The sequence below is a fragment of the Hoplias malabaricus genome, chromosome 14 (assembly GCF_029633855.1).
Source record: "Hoplias malabaricus isolate fHopMal1 chromosome 14, fHopMal1.hap1, whole genome shotgun sequence".
Taxonomy (NCBI): domain Eukaryota; kingdom Metazoa; phylum Chordata; class Actinopteri; order Characiformes; family Erythrinidae; genus Hoplias; species Hoplias malabaricus.
The window spans coordinates 15,510,269-15,529,481 of record NC_089813.1 but is presented as its reverse complement, the minus strand read 5'-3'; the positions used below and the strand labels follow the sequence as shown (position 1 = coordinate 15,529,481).

The 19,213-nt window shown below is 38.0% G+C and overlaps 1 protein-coding gene across 1 annotated transcript in view; it reads right to left on the bottom strand.

Moving 5' to 3' along the window:
- cacna1db (calcium channel, voltage-dependent, L type, alpha 1D subunit, b) overlaps positions 1 to 19,213 on the bottom strand; it is a 114,109-nt gene that overhangs the window by 30,859 nt on the left and 64,037 nt on the right. The window contains exons 6-16 of the mRNA XM_066644480.1: positions 17,356 to 17,495; positions 16,172 to 16,324; positions 14,620 to 14,816; positions 11,599 to 11,702; positions 11,294 to 11,463; positions 5,862 to 5,939; positions 4,994 to 5,081; positions 3,537 to 3,563; positions 2,220 to 2,380; positions 1,072 to 1,297; positions 338 to 545 (exon numbers count right to left, since the gene is read on the bottom strand). Coding sequence (XP_066500577.1) covers positions 338 to 545; positions 1,072 to 1,297; positions 2,220 to 2,380; positions 3,537 to 3,563; positions 4,994 to 5,081; positions 5,862 to 5,939; positions 11,294 to 11,463; positions 11,599 to 11,702; positions 14,620 to 14,816; positions 16,172 to 16,324; positions 17,356 to 17,495 — 1,552 coding nt within the window. The remainder of the gene's footprint in view (positions 1 to 337; positions 546 to 1,071; positions 1,298 to 2,219; positions 2,381 to 3,536; positions 3,564 to 4,993; positions 5,082 to 5,861; positions 5,940 to 11,293; positions 11,464 to 11,598; positions 11,703 to 14,619; positions 14,817 to 16,171; positions 16,325 to 17,355; positions 17,496 to 19,213) is intronic.

The window sequence follows — 19,213 nt, the reverse complement described above, 5'->3', positions numbered from 1 at the left end:
TTTTGGAAAAATCTTGTCGTTTAACACAGTTTGCCTCATCTCAAATGGTGAGCTGTGGTCAAATGTGCCATATTTCAGCTTGTTTCTAGGAAAAACAAACTTTGAGTTCTCTGTACTAAAGACTATCCGGACTGTTATCTGTGAATGTTACATAAGCCAACACATATACCATAATAATTGAATACAGTATATTAGCATATGCCTTGTCTTTTCCTGGGAAGTCCATTGTTATTAGAGCAGGACAATTCCAGGCAATTCAAGCAATAATGGGCAACATTTCTGCTAGCTAAACTGCAACAGTTGGTGTTCTCAGTTTAAAAACATAAATTAAACACACCTGAAAGACCGTGAGCAAGGCTTGAGGAAAGTTGTCGAATGTACTTCTCTTGGTCACAGTTTCATCAAAGTTAAATTTGCCACCAAAGAGCTGCATGCCAAGCAGACTGAAGATGATAATGAAGAGGAAGAGCAGCAGCAACAAGGATGCAATGGACTTCATGGAGTTCAGTAGAGATGCCACTAAATTACTCAGTGATGCCCAGTGCCTGGAGGAATTCAGAGAGAAAACAACATGGAGTACTGTAATCTAGTATTACAGAAATCTATAATTATCACAGAATTATTTCCAGTGTTAATAACATTTACCAATTGATACAGGTAGTATTTAAAGTGACACATTTTTAAGATGAACTGCATGTGTCTACATAATTACATTTTTAAGATGTAAACAAAGAAACGAGAATTCTTAAGAGTAATATATGGTAGTGATGTGAAAAATATGTCCAAACATTTCAATATCAAAGCAAGCTATTGTACAACTGGTACATTGATTTACCACTTTTTTAACTAGATCAATATTACAGATAAACATTCAAAAGACAAGTGTAGTTTTACTGGTTGTTTTAGATAATAACATGCCTATGTGTGCAGTGTACACATTGCAGACACTGATTCCTAACACCACTGTTATAAAGAAATCTGACAACTTCTCTCTTTCAAAGATAAATCTTTTATATTGCAATGCTTCATAAAGGAAACACCGGAGGCCTTAATAATGTTCAGGAAGCTCACCGTGTGACCTTAAAGATCCGGAGCAGACGAACACAGCGGAAGACAGAAATGCCGAGGGGTGACATTATCTCCAGCTCCACCAGGATGGTCTCCACAATGCCGCCACACACCACAAAACAGTCGAAACGGTTGAAGAGAGACACAAAATATGCCTGCAGTCCCAGACTGTACATCTTAATCAGCATTTCACACGTGAACATGGCCAACAGCACCTTATTGGCCACATCTGTAGAGAGAACAACTGGGACATGTTGTCACTGTTTCAAAGAAATTATGAGCAGATGCTGAGAACAAGATTGAATATGACTGATATCTTCTGTATCAAGTTCATGTAACATTATTATCTGTTCGTTGTCTGTAAGCGCTTATCCAGTTCAGGGTCGCGGTGGGTCCAGAGCCTACCTGGAATCATTGGGCGCAAGGCAGGAATACACCCTGGAGGGGGCGCCAGTCCTTCACAGGGCAAGTTCATGTAAAAATCCTGGTGAATAATATCAATATATGGATATCCCTGACATCAATGTATGTGTGTGTAGGTGTTAGGGCATATGATGTAACCATATAAACAATGCTGTTTTACAGCCATATGTGGTAAAGATACAAGAAATATTGTCAAATATATGTTTAATATCAATATTCTGTCAGGTTAAAACTGTTGAACTCATGAGGTCGTCACCTAGAATGGTTTTCAGTGAACAGCTGTGGTCAAGAGTTAATTTGTAGAACTGCTTGCCTTCTTCATGTGTATGAGTGCAGAGGTAGGGGCTGGTACACAGTTCTATACAGTGAATAGTCCTATTCCCCCAATGTCTAAAGAGAAGATGTGTCAAAACTTTTAAGTGGTACTGTAGGTGAACATAAGAACACATTCTCTATAGAGAATATTGTATACTTCTGCTCAATGAAATGCACAATTACTGTTTATTTGCTGAATTGGAAATAACTAGATTAGTAGACTGTGCAAACGTTACAGCACTACTTTTTCCCTGAGAACCTGAGCATTAAATATTGAAGAAAAAAGGCCACATTTAAGTTCTCAGTAAATTATGGATTAATTAATTATTTTAGAAAATCAACAAAGCAGAGATGTTCAAACTTTTGCTCACAACTTCGTGTGTGCGTGTGTGTGTCCGCACGCAGCAATTTACCTTGAACTTCAGTGAGCCAGTCAGGCTGGTTGTAGTGTTCTGAGGATATGGTGAGAGTATTGAGAAAGACCAGGACAATGACCAGCCAGTAGAAGGTGGTGGATTTAACAGCTGCTCTGCATTTCCGACGACAGAACCTGTTCCAGCGTCGCCAGCTACGACTGGAGATGGATTAGGAGAGTCAGTGAAGTATGTCCTTTACAGCAGGTGTAATAATAATTAAGAGGAAACCAAGAGGTGAGTGTTTACAGTGAGCTACATGGATGGACAGGTGCACTTGCTTATCGGTTGGGATGGGGTGCTTGTATGTGTCCAAGTAAATACAACAAAATAGTCCAACCATATTGCTGAAGATCAACTTTTCTACAAAGTTTAGTTCCTCCACTAACACCTATAACATCACACCTATAACATCACATCTATAACGTTCATATATCCCTACACTCTGTGATTAGGGTGTATCAGATATGGTACATTAGGCCTGAATTTAAATTCTGGAGGCAAACTAACCAGGAGGCAAAGCTGGTTTAAAGAGATTGTTGGTGGCTGTTGCAAAATAGTCAATAACGTGATCCTGTTAACAATTAACAACAAATGAATATTTATTCATGTGATTTATATTACTGTGCAAATATCAGACACCACCCATCAGTATTAACCATCAAATAATGCGCACTGTAATAAAGGGAGGGGCAAGTATATACAAGTAAATAAGAATCAGAATATTCAAACCAGAATTCCAAGATGATGAATAGAGATTGGATCTATCAATACTGTCACCATCGGATAAATATAAAAAAATATCAAACTCCAAATCTAAAAAAAAATACACAGCAATTTCTGTCCATCATTAGACTGTGAAAAGACACAAAATGCTCCACTGTGGGTCTGAAAGAATGTGTAGCGGTCATAAAGGAGTTACTGAAATAAGGAAACACATATATATGAGCAATTCAAGATCAAACAAAGAAGTTGCTCTTCTCCTTGGATCACTAACCCTGCCACTCTGGCGAGAAGCACAAAGTGTTTGAAATTTTTGATTAAAACAATGATGACTAGCCCCCTGATATTTCCAAGCACAGCACTGTAACTAAAGCAATGATCATGATTAGTCGGTGCACAAGGTTACACAATGTAAAATGCTCAATGTTATTTTAAATGAAATGTTAACCAACACAAAATCACACATGCATGCAATAATTCCACACTGGTGAAAATGGTCATGCAGGTAGGGAACATGAGCCATGCATGTCAACAAGAGCACCCAGACAAGACTGGGGTTATCTCAGCACAACAAACACTGACTGGTTTACTGACCTGAACTTCGACTTTGTAATTTTTTGACTGAAAGAGTGACAAAATTACACGGTTACTATAAAGCACTTCTAAATAGCTTGCTAGCTGATGTGCATAATGTGTTGCTTGTTTACACACAACACAAGCCCTAATCCACCTATGCAAATCCTCACTGAGATTGTCATTCACCTCTGTTGAAAAAAATGGTAAGCTATATATAATAATATCTTTAACATTACATAATTGTTTGATGTTTTTTGTAACATGCTCATTATATGTAAATAGCATTATAAATAGATGTAATAGAACATTATCCACTGGCCAAAAGTAGACCACTGCTCATGAACTGCTTATTTTGAAAACAATTGTACCATTAAGGAGTTTTGGCCTGCTGTAACAGCCTCTAGATGTAATAGTAATGAAATAGTAATACTAAAACATTAATAAGAGTTTTTGATTTCATGAATCCAGGGAAACCTTAGTGAGGAGAAGTAAACAAATTGGATGATGCTTGGCACTGGGTACGTTGACCCCCAGGCACATGAGCAGCTTCTCCAGAGCATGGCATTCATGGCAATGTTTTTCTACTGAATTACTGCGGAAGTATCTACAGACACAGCATGTATATAAACACGTAATGATACTGTCTGCTACAGAGTAAAAGACTTTAAAAGATTACAGATTTAAATGTAATTTGTTTAAAAGATTATTACTTTGAAAAAAGAAATATTGAACCAATTTCTGTATCAGATGATACTCAGTTTCATTACTAGTATTGGTATAAGAAAAGAAATGGTGGAACCCTGCCATAGTATTTAGGGCATTTGTGCTGCGTTTACATCATAACTGGTGTCCCTTATTTGTCAGTGGAGCATCTATGGAAAATTCAAGCAATTCTATGACAAACGGCAGTGCCAGAATTCAGTAAAATATTTTGCTATTACAAATGCAGGCCTATTTGGTCATATTAAAAAAAAACCGAACCTCAACAAAACCCACACCATTTGATGTTTTGAGAATAATTTGAGTGTATTCTGAAAATTTCACAAGACAGGCATATAACCTGTACGTGGGCAGGAATAGCACTAAAAACCTGTAAGTAATGCTGCCTCATGGCAATACTGACATGACTGCATGTCAAAATAAGTCTACCACTGTTTACATAACACCAGTACAGTATTATGAATAGACCTTTTGTTTAACACCAACATTTAACTACAACATTAGCTGCTGGAAAGTATTAACCACAAGAGGAGAAATGCTTTGAGTCTGAGAGCTTATTTAAGGGAAAATATTTATGGGAATGTAAGTAGAAGTATATATTAAAAATCGAAAGTCACACAAAGTTTAAGAACTGGCATCAGTAGTTCGAGGAAGAATAGCCAAGACATGTTAAGATGTGGCTTGTATGAGAACTGTATCATAACTAAACTTCTAACAGGCATTCTTCCTTTTTTTTGTATGTATGCGACTCTCACCAGATGGGTCCACAGCAGCGGGCCTTGTCATCCTCCCCATTTGGGTTGTCCGTATTGACAGACTCAGTCTCACTAGTGGGCATGCTCGCTGAGAAGAAAAGACAGAGACAGTTATGGAACAGCACGGACTGGCCATGAAAATGGCAGCATAATATAGATAAAACATTGTAAACAGTTTTTGTGAGTGTGATTATAAAATTCCTCTATAAAAAGGCAGAATAAAAAGTAATAGGAAATGACATTAATGGTAGCACAATATTATAGTTCAGATGGAAAATGATTCATTGTTGAAGACAAATCTGAATCTGAGGACAAATCAACTCGGCAAACACACTGCCAGCACAAAACTTTGAAGACATAGATAGCGTTTAAAAAAAGAAAAAAGAAAAATAAAGCCAAATTTATACAGTTTTCCAACTGTATGTCATACTTCAAATAAATTCAAATTAAATAGTTTAACATTGCATTTAACTCTTGAAGCTTCAAGCTTTCTCAGGTTTTTAGAATTATGTACTGCTCCATTTCTTTATTCTGAATAAATGTCTTAATACTTCTACTTCTGATCAACTAATAGCTGGGAAATGGCATGAGATTAGTGTGTAATTTTAAAACATATTAAAAAACAGAACATATTGAAAGTCAGCCCAAACTTTGAAACCAAGGACAACCCAATCTGCTTTGACCCTAAGGAGAATAATTATGCAAAGTGTTTTGTTTTTATGTACACTTTAAGTTTTTTTTTCCTCAATCTCTGCCTCTATCTCTCTCTCTCTCTCTCTCTCTCTCACACACACACACACACACACACACACACACACACACACACACACACACACGCAGACATACAAACTCATTTGGCAGGATTTACCCTGAGTCTCTGTTGACTGACTGAACCAGCCAGACTTCCCTGCCTTCTTCTTCTGGGTGAGATCGGCCATGGTCACCCCTTTCAGTTACAGGTGGAGCATGCATTTTGAGACAGGGGGTAGGGAGACAGAGAGACAGAAGAGCAGGAAGAGAAGCCGCTATCAGCATCTACTGGTTAAACACATAGAGCAGCATTACAGTACTCCACTGTTCAGAAGAGACAAATGCAGAGGAGCAAGAAAAAAAAAAAAGAGAGAGAGAGAGAAGGAATTGTACAAAGCATTTTAAATAGGAGAAGAGGCTCACAGGCTGAGGAAGAAATAGAATGGGAAAATAGAATAAGATATAGGGTGTCCCAAGTGTGTACTACACACTAATAGCATAAATTATATGCTATGTATTAATATGTTTGGCAGGTTAGCATGCAAAGTACTAATATGTTCCTATGACAACACACATCAGCAAACAAAATGGGTTAAAATCTTTTGTACAAAAATACTAACAAGCATATACTACCTATTACAGCAGGTATTTGTCTGTTTGTTTGTTTTTCAGGTTTTTCATTTAAACACATTTATACACCACATCAACTTTTCCAAATGTGAATTCCTTCTTTCCTATTTCCTGTTGGACTGAGGGACAAGTGTCCATCAATACCAAACTCAAAAATCAACCATTTCTAACCAGTTCATTGTAGATTTTTGAATATTCTCAACTCATAACGACTTAGTATTAGCTAGTATTACATTTTTCATATTGATTGTATTGTCAAGAATTTTTATTTCATTCTTGACAGCGTAATCACTTCGGAATCACCTACAGCTTTTCTCCATATTTTCATACAGCTTTATAGTGAAAGCTGGAAATTTGCCTTAAGCGCAACTTAGTGTTAAGTGCACAATTGGAACACACTCACAGACAACAGTCTAACACATGAAGCAAATAGGCATCTATTAACAGCAGCAGCTACATTTCAACACCAGCATGCTATTGGACAGATTGCAGATACTACTGTGGAGCTTAAACCATGGCGAATAGAGACAGCAAGACAGCTTAAGACTACAGTCACACTACATGTCCAAAAGTTAGCAGACACCTCTTATAAGTAGTGAATTAACAGAAAGCTATTTTAAAAAGCAAACATGTGGCATTAAGCTATTTCAATATTGGACTGTGGAAAAGTGGAACTGCTTTCTATGGAGCTTTGTAACAAGTTCAAAGTGGTTTTGTGATGCAGAATAATCATCCAGCATAAGTACCTGACCTCACTAATGTCATTGAAGCTAAATGCCATCAAATCCTCACAGAAATATTCTAGTCTAAAGCCTATATCCTTATTAATACTTGTTTTCAGAAGAAATATTGAATGAGCAGGTGTCTACAAACATTTGGCTATATAATGTAGTTCCTAACAAAATAATCATCTTCCAATTTTCTCTCTCTCTCTCTCTCTCTCTCTCTCTCTCTCTCTCTCTCTCTCTCTCACTCACACACACACACACACATACACACACACACACAAAACAACATGCACACACAGTGCTAAAAGTATATAGAATGTTCAGTCTCTCACAATAAAAATCCCCACATCATTCAAAAGTCACCTCATTATTCAAAAATATTTTTTAAATAAGATCCACTTATATATCGTTCTTAAACCCAGTGTAAGTATACAAATTAGTAAAACTATTTAAAATATAAAAACAAGCAGATTGTATTAGGACAGGAAGACATTTCAAATCAACAAGAACTTCAAAGAACTTAAATCTTGTAAGTTTAGTACTGTTAAATAAAAAGATAACTTTAAAGATTTTAAATTTTGTTTCGTTTAGTTTCATCTTTAATGAAAGTTGTCTTATGCAGCATTTGTAGAAATTATTCTATGGAGGTACTTTCTTCAAACTGGCAATAATGAGTCACTGCAGACTCACAGGTAATGCTGCTTTAATCCCTGACACTATTCCTCAAAGAAGGCTTACAAAGCTGGGTTTATTTGCCATGGCCTCACTTAATATGGCCTCCAGACTCAATGTGCTCCTCTGACAAAATCCAGGTGTGATCTGTTTCTACTAATTCAATCCAGGATTTTGTAACTGAGGCTTACATTTGTGTATGTGATATGTAAGCTGTATATAAAATTACTTAGTCAAAGGGTTTTAATCTCTTGGCAAATCATTTTGCTTATTTAAAAGAGTATTTCCTGAAATATGAATCATTACTTGCCAATGGAATAATTAGAATAGAACACCTAGAAAAAAAATAAATAAATAAATAAAACAAGTTAAAACTACTCAAATGTTAGTTACTCAAATACTCAAAATTAGTATTACTACTCAAATGTTCTTAAGAAAAATTTTATATTTATACTGCATTTGATAAGTTCTGTCTCACATATATGTTTCAATGTAATATGTCTACTTTAACCTTCACAGTGAGAAAAAACTTTTTTTTTAAGCTTGCCTGTTTTATATTTTTATTTGAGGTCCTACTTCCATGTACAGCACTCAACAAGTAGTAACTCTATATTTCTAATATATCTGGCCTATAACTGAGGCCAAAACACTGAGCAGATCACATGACTCACGTCTGATTGAGGAGGTAGCACAGACACACGTGGATGGATTGTGAGAGAGATAAATACTGGGCCAGAGGGCCAGAGAGAGAGAGAGAGAGAGAGAGAGAGAATGGGAGGGGTAGAACGAAAGAGACATAAACAGGATGCTGGGTAGTGTGTGTTTTGCAGTGCGTCACACGCCGCTTACATAAAGAGGATTGGGATTATTCTCTCTCTCTGTCCGTCTGCATCTCTCTCTCTGTCTCTGTGTCTGTGTCTCTCTCTGTCATATATATCGGATTGACTGTGTGGCTGAAACCACCAGACTTGCTATGGATTTCCATAATAAAGCAAGAGGAATGGGATCACTATTTATGTTACCTGCAGCAAAACTACTGTCTCAAATTATTATTAATTTAAAATATAAAAAATTAATAACTGTTAAAAATGTTTGACTTGATTTGATTAATTTGATTAGCTTAGCTATATGGATAACAATTAGTTTAGCCAGATACGTCATGTTTAGTTCATGCTGAAGTTTCAATGTTTCATTAAAGCAAGTTTTCCCTGTAGAGGATGTGTATTTAGGTTTTTAACCAAATTTCATTCCAACCAAATATTTTCCAACAAAGAATGTCATTTTTCCTGTGGTGCCCATCTCTACATATCTATTGCAATTGTATATAGTTGTTGTTGTAGGGGTAAAATCCTATTTTTGTCAAGAACAAAGAATCTCATGCTACCCATAGTATCCCTGAGCTCAACCTTGAGTGAGGGTATAATTGCAGTGCGTTCACTCAGCTGGATTTACACAACAGATAAAGCCACTGTCTAGGGACAGTGAGACAGTTTAAAGCCTGGTCTGTGTGCGTGCGTGTGTGTGTGTGCGTTTGTGTGTGTGTGTGTGTGTGTGTGTGTGCGTTTGTGTGTGTGTGTGTGTGTGTGTGTGTGTGAGAGAGAGAGAGATTCGTAATTGTGTGCTTCTCTTTTAGTTAGGCAGCATCTGCTCCAAGATGAAAAGGAACAGGCACAGTCTAAGGAGAAACAGGACTGGCAGGTGGAATCACTGTCTGATCAAAAATCTGTATCATCATAACTGTGACGGGACAAAGGGTTGAAGATATGGTATAAGGGGCATCGGCACACTGTAAAAACAATCCTGTAAAATGCAGGGTAATTTACGGCTAAGCTATATATGAGAATATATGGTACAGCACAGTAAAGCATTTTACAGTAATTTCACCATAATTCTAAAGCAATAAACTCATAGTAAGTGCCACTGTCTATCAGAGATAGCTAACCGGTAGAACATTTGCCCTGATTTCAGCTTTACTCTACAGGAGTTCAACAATCTGCTATTTTATTTATTTATTTATTTATTTGCACACACCATCAGAAAAATATCTACTTCACGTTTGCTGTCTCATTTTTTTTTAATATTTCATTTGTTCTACATTTAAAATCATAAAACATTTTTCATGACTTTTTGAATAATATTTTATATTAATTTAAACCACAAGGACATATTGAAATTTGAGAAAACATTATGTGACATTAACAGTGGTTGAATTACAGCAGCTGCAAATTGACGAGTGGGTAAGATGTGATTGAAGATTGAATGTGAGTGAAGAAATCTGGGAGAAGAGAGGGATGAATCAAGAGAAAGGATTAGGACTCTAATATGAGTTTAAGGGACAGGAGGAGGGGAGAGAGAGAGAGAGAGAGAGAGAGAGAGAGAGAGAGAGAGAGGAGAGAGAGAGAGGGAGAGAGAGAGAGAGAGAGAGAGAGAGAGAGAGGGATAAAACTGCTACTGAAATATTCTAGTGGGTGGTTGTGGGATGTACATTTTGTCACTACCATAAAATAAAAAATACCTTACTATATGTTAAATAATACACTACTTTTTTTAATACAATACTCAGAAATAGGACCTAAAGCCTTGCCATACTAAGAGTTCAGAGTCGCTCACTTTATTTTAAATCATACGATATAACTAATCTATTGTTATTTGCACTCATTTTGTTTCTGGGTGGTGCATTTTCATTATTAAAGTACATTCAATAAAGATTATTTAGGCTAACATGCTATGTTATCCTCACCTTCTTCAATCATATATTGTCTTAAACTGTGTTCAGCACTTTTGCATTACATTACATAGTGCATTGCATTATTATGCCTACAGTCAACTGTCAGGTAGTGGTGCTAATCTTAGCACAGTTCCTCATAGAAGTCTTTGTCCAAGAGAAAAATACATACGTCCAGAGTCTGTAAAACAGATAACTGAGAAACCTTTCTTCACCATAGACAAACACAAAAATAAACACACACACTGAACATACACTTTAGTCTATACATACATCAGAAGTCTGATGCCACTGTGCACAAGTGTGCTTTTACATCCTCACTACACACATTTAAACAATCTCTGAATACAGCCAGAAGGCATATAACCCTATACCTTACAATCTGCTAAGAATATAAGACCAGAAAGGAACTGATGGTGAAGAGAGATAAAGGATTTGTCTAATCATCTAGTGTAGTGTCTTTCTCCCTATCACTTTTAAACCAAAATCAAACCATATAAAAGAGCTCAGTGCTCATTCTCACCTCCTGCACATTAGACCAAATAGATTGTTAAAATAAGCACAAGTTAAAAACATATCTAGGTCGTTACTTTTGAAAAAATAATAGCATAAGACAGCTCAGCTAGCTGGTGTAGGGAACTCACTAGGTATTCAGAGACAGAATATATTTCCTCAAGGATTATGAAAGGTTATTTTCTTATACAGTGGACCAGAAAACATGAAAGTGGGTACGTGACACAGAATTAGAGTGTAAACTGTGTACCTTAAGTGTACTGTGAGAGTGGGAGTACTCACGGTTGCGTTTTCCCTCCTGGTCTCCTTCCTCATCGTTCTCAGGGTCGATGTCCTCGGCCTGTGTGATCCAGTCCAGGTAGCCCTTTAAATCCTCCTCCAGCTGCTGCTTTTCCCTCAGCTTCTGGAAGTCTCCACGAGCCTTCGCCTTCTCTCGCTCCTTAGAGAACTCTCTGTGTTTTAGGCACAGAGTATTGGGTTAAATGTGGGTATACTTACATTAATGGGCAGCTCAAGTAAAGAGAGAAAAGCCAGAAGGAGAGGGGAACTGGAGGAGTAACACTTTAGCATTTACAATGGTCACTCACCCGCTGAGAACACCCAAAACAAGATTGAGGACGAAGAAGGAGCCAAATATTACCAAGCTAACAAAATAGACCCATGGCAGCTCAGAACCCATTGCATCATTCATCTGTGACAGAAAAAAAACACAATCACGCATTTCAAAAACATATATATATAATATATGTAAAATATCATGGTTAGTTTTCTTATAAAACAGCATTGATTTCCAGACAACTTGACTCTGGGGTTACATCATTTGAAAATGCCTGCTTGGCCTTGCTCATTGCACCTGAACAATGAAGGACCATTCAGCAGTGTTTGTGGGTGGTGAGATCTGATTTACATCTTAGCTGGCAACATTATGGAATGAATACAGTAATTATGACGTCCTTTATGTTTGTATGATTGGATATTATACTTGTGGTACGTTTCACAAAGTGAGTGGTATTATTGTGGTTCTGGCTTTTAATGGTTGGCTTTCATTGCTGGAAAAAGCTTCTGGAAAGATGCAATTTGTGCTAGATTTTTGGTTTTCATAAATGCATATATCCTTTTGAAGGGCAGCATGGTGGTGCAGCAGGTAAGTGTCACAGTCACACAGCTCCAGGAACCTGTAGGTAGTGGGTCTCTGAGGAGTTTGGTGTGTTCTCCCCTTGTCCGGGTGCTCCGGTTTCCTCCCACGGTCCAAAAACACACATTGGTAGGTGGATTGGCGACTCAAAAAGTGTCCGAATTTGTGAGTGTGTATCGCCCTGTGAAGGCCTGGCATCCCCTCCAGGGTGTGTTCCTGCCTTGTGTGTGTTTATTTTTGCTAGTACTGAACCTGCTACTGCTCATCTCATTTTACTTTATTTAATTTCAACTTGTCTGTTCAATCTCTCATTCTAATTGTTAAAAGAAAAATAGTTTTGGTAGCAGTGTGGTATAATAAAAGCTGAAGCAAAAGACAAGGGAGAGAGGAAGAGGGAAAGAAAATATGGTCATCTCATTGTCAACACTCTTCCACTCCCACTCCATGTGGACTGCCCCCCCTCACACACACACACATTTTGAGCAGCCAGAGCTTTTTCTCCGACACAATGTCAGACTTGCAAACGCTCACTTTGATAGTCTCATTAGCATTTGGAGAGTTTACCATGGAAACGAATGAATAAATGGGAAGTGAGATGGAGAAAGAAACAGGGGGAGAGATGTGGGGAGGAAAAGAGAGCAAGACAGAGAAAGAAAGGAAAGTGGAAGTGACATTTGCTGTTTATTATCTCCACCATCTTTGGTGTCTAGTTGTTGGTATATAATAAGCAGAGGTGGGCAGTTATGCTGCAGCCAAATGATAAATTTCAAATTAAATCCAAGGGATTCACTGAAAAGCTCTGAATAAGGCTGGGTTAAGCACTTTGTTTAGTTAGTATCTTGGAGCTATTGCTTAATGACATTCAGTTAGATCAATAACAGCTGATTCTGATTGGGGGGTTCCCATCTTAAAATGGTGCCTTTAATTTAAATCTGCTGCTAGAGGGGTTATAAAGCTTGCTTGTGTATATTTCCAACAGTCATATTTTTCCATGTAGAAACAGAGTGTTGCTGTGTGAAATAGGCACAGGGCTTTCTTTGTCCTTAAATGTATTGTTATTGTTGTTTGTGCAACATTCATTCATTGTCTGTAACCACTTATCCAGTTCAGGGTCACAGTGCGTCCGGACCCTACCCGGAATCATTGGGCACAAGGCGGGAACACACCTTGGAGGGGGCGCCAGTCCTTCACAGGGTGACACACACTCACACCTTCACTCACACACTTTTTGAGTTTTTGAGATGCTTTTGAGAACAAACACATTTGTTTTTGGACCGTGGGAGGAAACCGGAGCAAACCCACGCAGACACGCCAAACTTCTCACAGACAGTCACCCGAAGCAGGACTTGAACCCACAACCTCTAGGTCCCGGGAGCTGTATGACTGCGACACTACCTGCTGCACCACCATGCCGCCATTTTAGAGCAACTAGTAGTAAGCCACTTACTACTATTTTATTTTTTAAATCAGAGTTTTGTTTTTTTCCACAAGTGACTTTTGTATGTTTTGTATAGGTATTAAAGAGTAACTTCATCCAAACCTGAATGGTGCTGCTTTGTAATAATAAACAAAAGAAATTATTATTCTGGTCTGATCTGCCTCTACAGTGCCGACCCCAGGTTCTATAGGCACAGCTCATAGGTCACCTCACCGCGTGGCCATTTTCTTTCAATATATAAATTAAATAATGCAGCCACGCCCTGTGCCCTTTCACTGCCTTTTCACACGCCTTTCCTACTCCAGTATATCTTTCAAAGTTCAACCAGAGGCAGATATATCTTACCTTTTAAACAAAAGAAACAGACATTTTTCATCAAACTTTAAGGGTTAATACCTTTTACGCAAAAAAGAACCACCTCTCATTTATTCCTAATCAATATATAACTGAATTTGGAGATGTTTACAAGAAGCATTAAAAATGTTCTTTCATAGCAGCAAAATCCAAAACAGGAGCTTGGGTTATGTGCAAATATTTCTGTTGAACACATGAGGGGAAAAGATAGCATGATGCTAATTACGATGGGGTGGCACAGTGGCACAGCAGGTAGGTGTCGCAGTCACACAGCTCCAGGGACCTGGAGGTTGTGGGTTCGAGCCCCGCTCTGGGTGACTGTCTGTGAGGAGTTTTGTGTGTTCTCCCTGTGTCCGCGTGGGTTTCCTCCGGGTTTCCTCCCACGGTCCAAAAACACATGTGGATTGGTGACTCAAAAGCGTCCGTAGGTGTGAGTGTATGTGTCGCCCTGTGAAGGACTGGCACCCCCTCCAGGGTGTGTTCCTGCCTTGCACCCAATGATTCCGGGGAGACTCCGGACCCACCGCAACCCTGAACTGGATAAGCGGTTACAGATAATGAATGAATGAATAATCATGATGGGTCAGATGCATTGTTTTACGTACATCTCACTGAGTGGTGAAACATTTGTATCAGGTGAAACATTTGTATCAGGTTTCTGGTGAATATGACATTATTTACCCAATAGAGCACTTCTGTCCAGCCCTCCATGGTTATACACTGGAAAACTGTCAACATAGCAAACAGAAAGTTGTCGAAGTTGGTGATGCCATTGTTGGGCCCCTGCCAACCGTCTTTACATACAGTGCCATTAACTGTACAGTGGCGTCCATGGGCTGACAGAGAACATGGAGCAGGTTCATCTTCTGCTAATGTACCTACAAAGGAAGAGCAGAAAATATAGAAATAATGAAAAGAACATTCAATGTTTAAGACATAACTGTAATTCTAACAAACCAGTAGCATACCCAAAAGATGGAGGCTTTATCATTTTAATTTTGAGAATGTTATCACTACGTCAGTAGAGACTGTAAAATTGATCATTCATCTGTTAGAATCAGCCTGTATTATGGCAATCATCTAGAGATTTCTAGTTGGATTCCCTTGTGATGCCTCAGTCAGCTGAGGCTGGAGGTCATGCAGAGCACCACTGGCCTTGCTCTCTTTGCATTCCGGGTAGGCTATGGACCCACCACGACCCTGAATTGGAAAAGCGGTTACAGCCAATTAATTAATGATGCAAATGATGCGAGCCATACTATTTAAACAAAAGCAAATTTTGTAAAAGTAATATGGAGGAAAAAATGACTTTTAACACCAGCAACTTGATAAAATGCATGATGACACATGTACAGTGAGATTCAGAAAAAAAACCCCACCAAAGACAGATGTTCTGCATCATTAGTCAGCCGCCATTTTGTAGTAAAATCTTCCCCCAACTTTCACTGTCATATCTCCAATTCACAAACAAATTAAATCCCAGTTTGATCTATCCCAAGGTGTGATTAAGCACAGACAGGGTCAAGCTGGTTAAACTTTGTTTTGTGTGATAGCACTTATCTTGACAAAAGCTTATGACAAAAAATATAAAAATACTGTACAAGACTGACGTTGAATGTGTGATGTGTTTTTGTGAGCTTATGAGCTTATGAGGAAATGTTGTTTGTTAATAAACATATTTTAACCTTGTAACCATGTTAAAATGAAGGGGTAGCTGTGGCCTACTGTTTAGTGAAGCAGGCTTTGGAGCATAAGATCGCTGGTTCAATCTCCATGACCAACAGGAAAAATAAGTGGTGAGTGGAGTGAAAGAGCAGCACTGTCTCCTCCCTCATCATCCATGGCTCAGGTGCCCTTGAGCGAGGCAACTTAACCCAAACTGCTCAAAGCATGCTGGGAATGGTTGCCTGTTATTCCAGGTTTGTGTGTAAGCTCACTGCCCCTAGTGCACTAGTGTGTGTTTACTGCCATGGCAGGGTTAAATGCAAAGGTAAAAAAATTGCTGCATATTGCAAATTTTTTTAAAGAATGTTTCATCTATTTGTTTGGGTCATTTATGCCTCACAAAATCCTACCTTCAACAGAAATCAGATGATCATGCTACAATATAATCGCCAAACTTGATCAGCTCACTACATACTGGTCCTTTGTACAGCATTACATATTTTTATAGCTATAGAAAAAAGCATGAGCAAAAGCAAGAATGCCTACAGACATGCTCAGGGACACTTACGTGTGTTGTTTATGTAACAGGTAGAGTGCATCTTCCCAATGAAGAGTTCCAGGCCAATGACAGCATAGATGATGATAACGAAGAGTACAAGCAGAGCAATGTGCAGCAGGGGAACCATGGCTTTTATGATGGAGTTCAGCACTACTTGTAAACCTGCGACCATATTGAAACATAAGAAATATATTAGCAACTTATGACATCAAATAAGTCAATTTTCTTCATTGATTCGTCTTCAGGTTTTTAACCAGCTATAATACTGACACCTAGTTGTCTAGACGCATCAGAGATTTACTAAACCTATTTAAACTTGATGGCTTGTGCATGTGGTGGAACAAATCTATGAAGCATAATATTGATGTGACAAGAGTGTGTGCCTGCTGATTATTCAGAGAATTCAAAGTAAAGTTGTTTATCAGACATATACCTATAGCACTTCTGTGATTATTGCAGATGGAATTGTAGTTCTTTGATGTTAAATATATAATATAAAAATGTATTGTTGTATTTTACGTAATCCACTAGCAATCTTCTGTGGTAAAATATTGTGAAAATGAATCCTGAAGATACAGACATTCATTTCAAGGATCTTCCTACCCTTCGCCGTTTGAATGATGACTCATGTTAAGATGAATCAAGTATGATAAATAAAAAAAACCTGTAGTCTTCTGCTGTAGAATGATGGCATATTCAGAGCAGGATACATTAGCTAATACGGAACACATGGATTTCTAACCTAGAGGTTGCTACGATCCATGAGAAATGATATGTGTTACAGCAAGCTTTAATCTTTAATAAAATGTATATATCAGCTCAGGCAGGTAAACAAGGGCAAGAAAGTGAGACCAGGATCAGCATAAATGTGATTTTTGTAGCAAGAGTGAAAAATACATACAATATAAAACCATTAGAATATAAAAAATAATATTTTTTGGCAACATTCTAATATATTTTGTTACTATACAATTTCACTGTATTAATTTACAAAAGGGAACGTGAAATGTGTATTCAGCAATATGTATGCACAGAAGAGGTTGTGCATATCACATTGTGCATATCACTTACACACAGAGTGACGCAGTAAACTAAAAATTGACACAAAATGTACATGTTTTCATTAGATGGCGAAGATATTTAAATTTAAAAAAGCATAACCAAATTAAAGCAATGTTGATGTATTAACTCACTGGGCACTCCTGAGACAAGCCGGAGGGGGCGGAGCACTCTGAACGCTCGCAATGCTTTAACATCAAACCCACCAGGCTTCCCTCCGGACTGACTTGAATCGCCCTCTTTGGTCATCAACTCCAGGACCACACTGAACAGGCTACACAAACATTAAATAAAGAGGAGGGTTATTAAGCAAGCACATAACCGCATATACAAAGATGTTAATTACATGACAAGGACAACCAACATTCTTATGCTGAAATAAGAAATTTGCAGTGCTAACAGTACAGTGGCACACTAACCTATGCACGTTGGCCTTTTATGTTTTGTAGAATCCTGTAAATATATGCCTGACCTTGGCAGATTATACTCTGCAAATTTAGAGAGGCTCAGAGATCAACTTTAAAGTATATACTTTCCAATCAAGATGGCCATTATGTTATTCATTTGTCAGGAGAGTTTACTGAGAAGATTAGACAAAAGATAATCTACTTGCATAAGGAAGGGGAAAGGAACAGAAAACACAAGACAAACATCTGGAGTTCTAAAAATTAAGGTTCAAAATATAGCTGTGACTCCTGCCATCTAAGATCAGAAAAACCCTAAAGGTATTTCTGTCAACCCTATATCCTATATGATATGGGAAAAATATTCCTGCAGGTTTCTTTGTAAATCTGAAAGCATGTCATTGAGAAGAATAGAAGCTGTAACAAAAGCCAAGAATGGATTCACTAAAAAGTGTCAAATGTGATATTACATAGAAATGTTTTTGTGTACTTTTCTGTTTTTGATGTTGGAAAATTGACTTAACTTATTTACAGTGTTGTTTAAGTTATTATTTACAGTGTTGTTAACTTATTTCCCAGATAGTGTTTTTATCCATCCATCCATCCATTGTCCACTGCTTATCTGGGTCTGGGTTGCGGGGGAAGCCCGGACCTCCCTCTCCCTAGCCACTTCTTCCAACTCTTCTGGGGGGATACCGAGGAGCTCCCAGGACAGTCGAGACATATAATCTCTCCAGCATGGTCAATGTCCGAACCACCTCAACTGGCTCCTCTCCACTCCGAGCATCTCCCGGATGTCCGAACTCCTAACCCTATCTCTAAGGGAGATACTTGAACTCTCCCACTTGAGAGCACTCCACCCTTTTCTGACTGAGTACCATGGACTCAGATTTGGATTTGGATCATTCCAATAAAAATAATGAAGATATAATCTGACAACTCATTTGACTATTATTATTGAATGAATCTATAATTTTATGTATGTATTACACATGCGTTTCTGTAATATGTGAGTGTTTATTATTCAGAATGGCACCCCTAAAATGACTGCATGTGTTTCTAAACTACACATTGTATCTAAGGCCAGTTTAAGCTACAAAAGTAGCAATATCTACAAAATAAAGAAGGAATATTAATAATGAACAACAAGATATCTCCTTGAATCATCCGCTCTTATTTTATTAGTATAATAATGTGATTAGCAAAAGTGTAGCTTTACAAGGCGAAGCGTGGAGCTCCAGAACCCTTAGCTTTAAATCGCGTGAGAGAAAATGCTTCAAATAATGTGTGGGAGCCATCTCTATGACAACCTGATGTCACTGGGTTCAAGAGACAGGGCAGGAGCATTATGCAATGCTTTCTTCGATGAGGCACTGGGTACAGAAACAGAATCTCTACAGAAGCTCCACAGTAAATAACTGTTCCGAAATGGAGAAAATTCCAATATTACAATGAAACTCTTGCACCAAACAGTCTTCCTTGATAGTACTTCTTCTTACCTTTGGAAAGCTAAAATGCATCCCATTGCTTTCCCATGAAAACCTCAGTACAAAGGACTTTCTGTAGCAGTGATGCAAGAGCTGCAGAA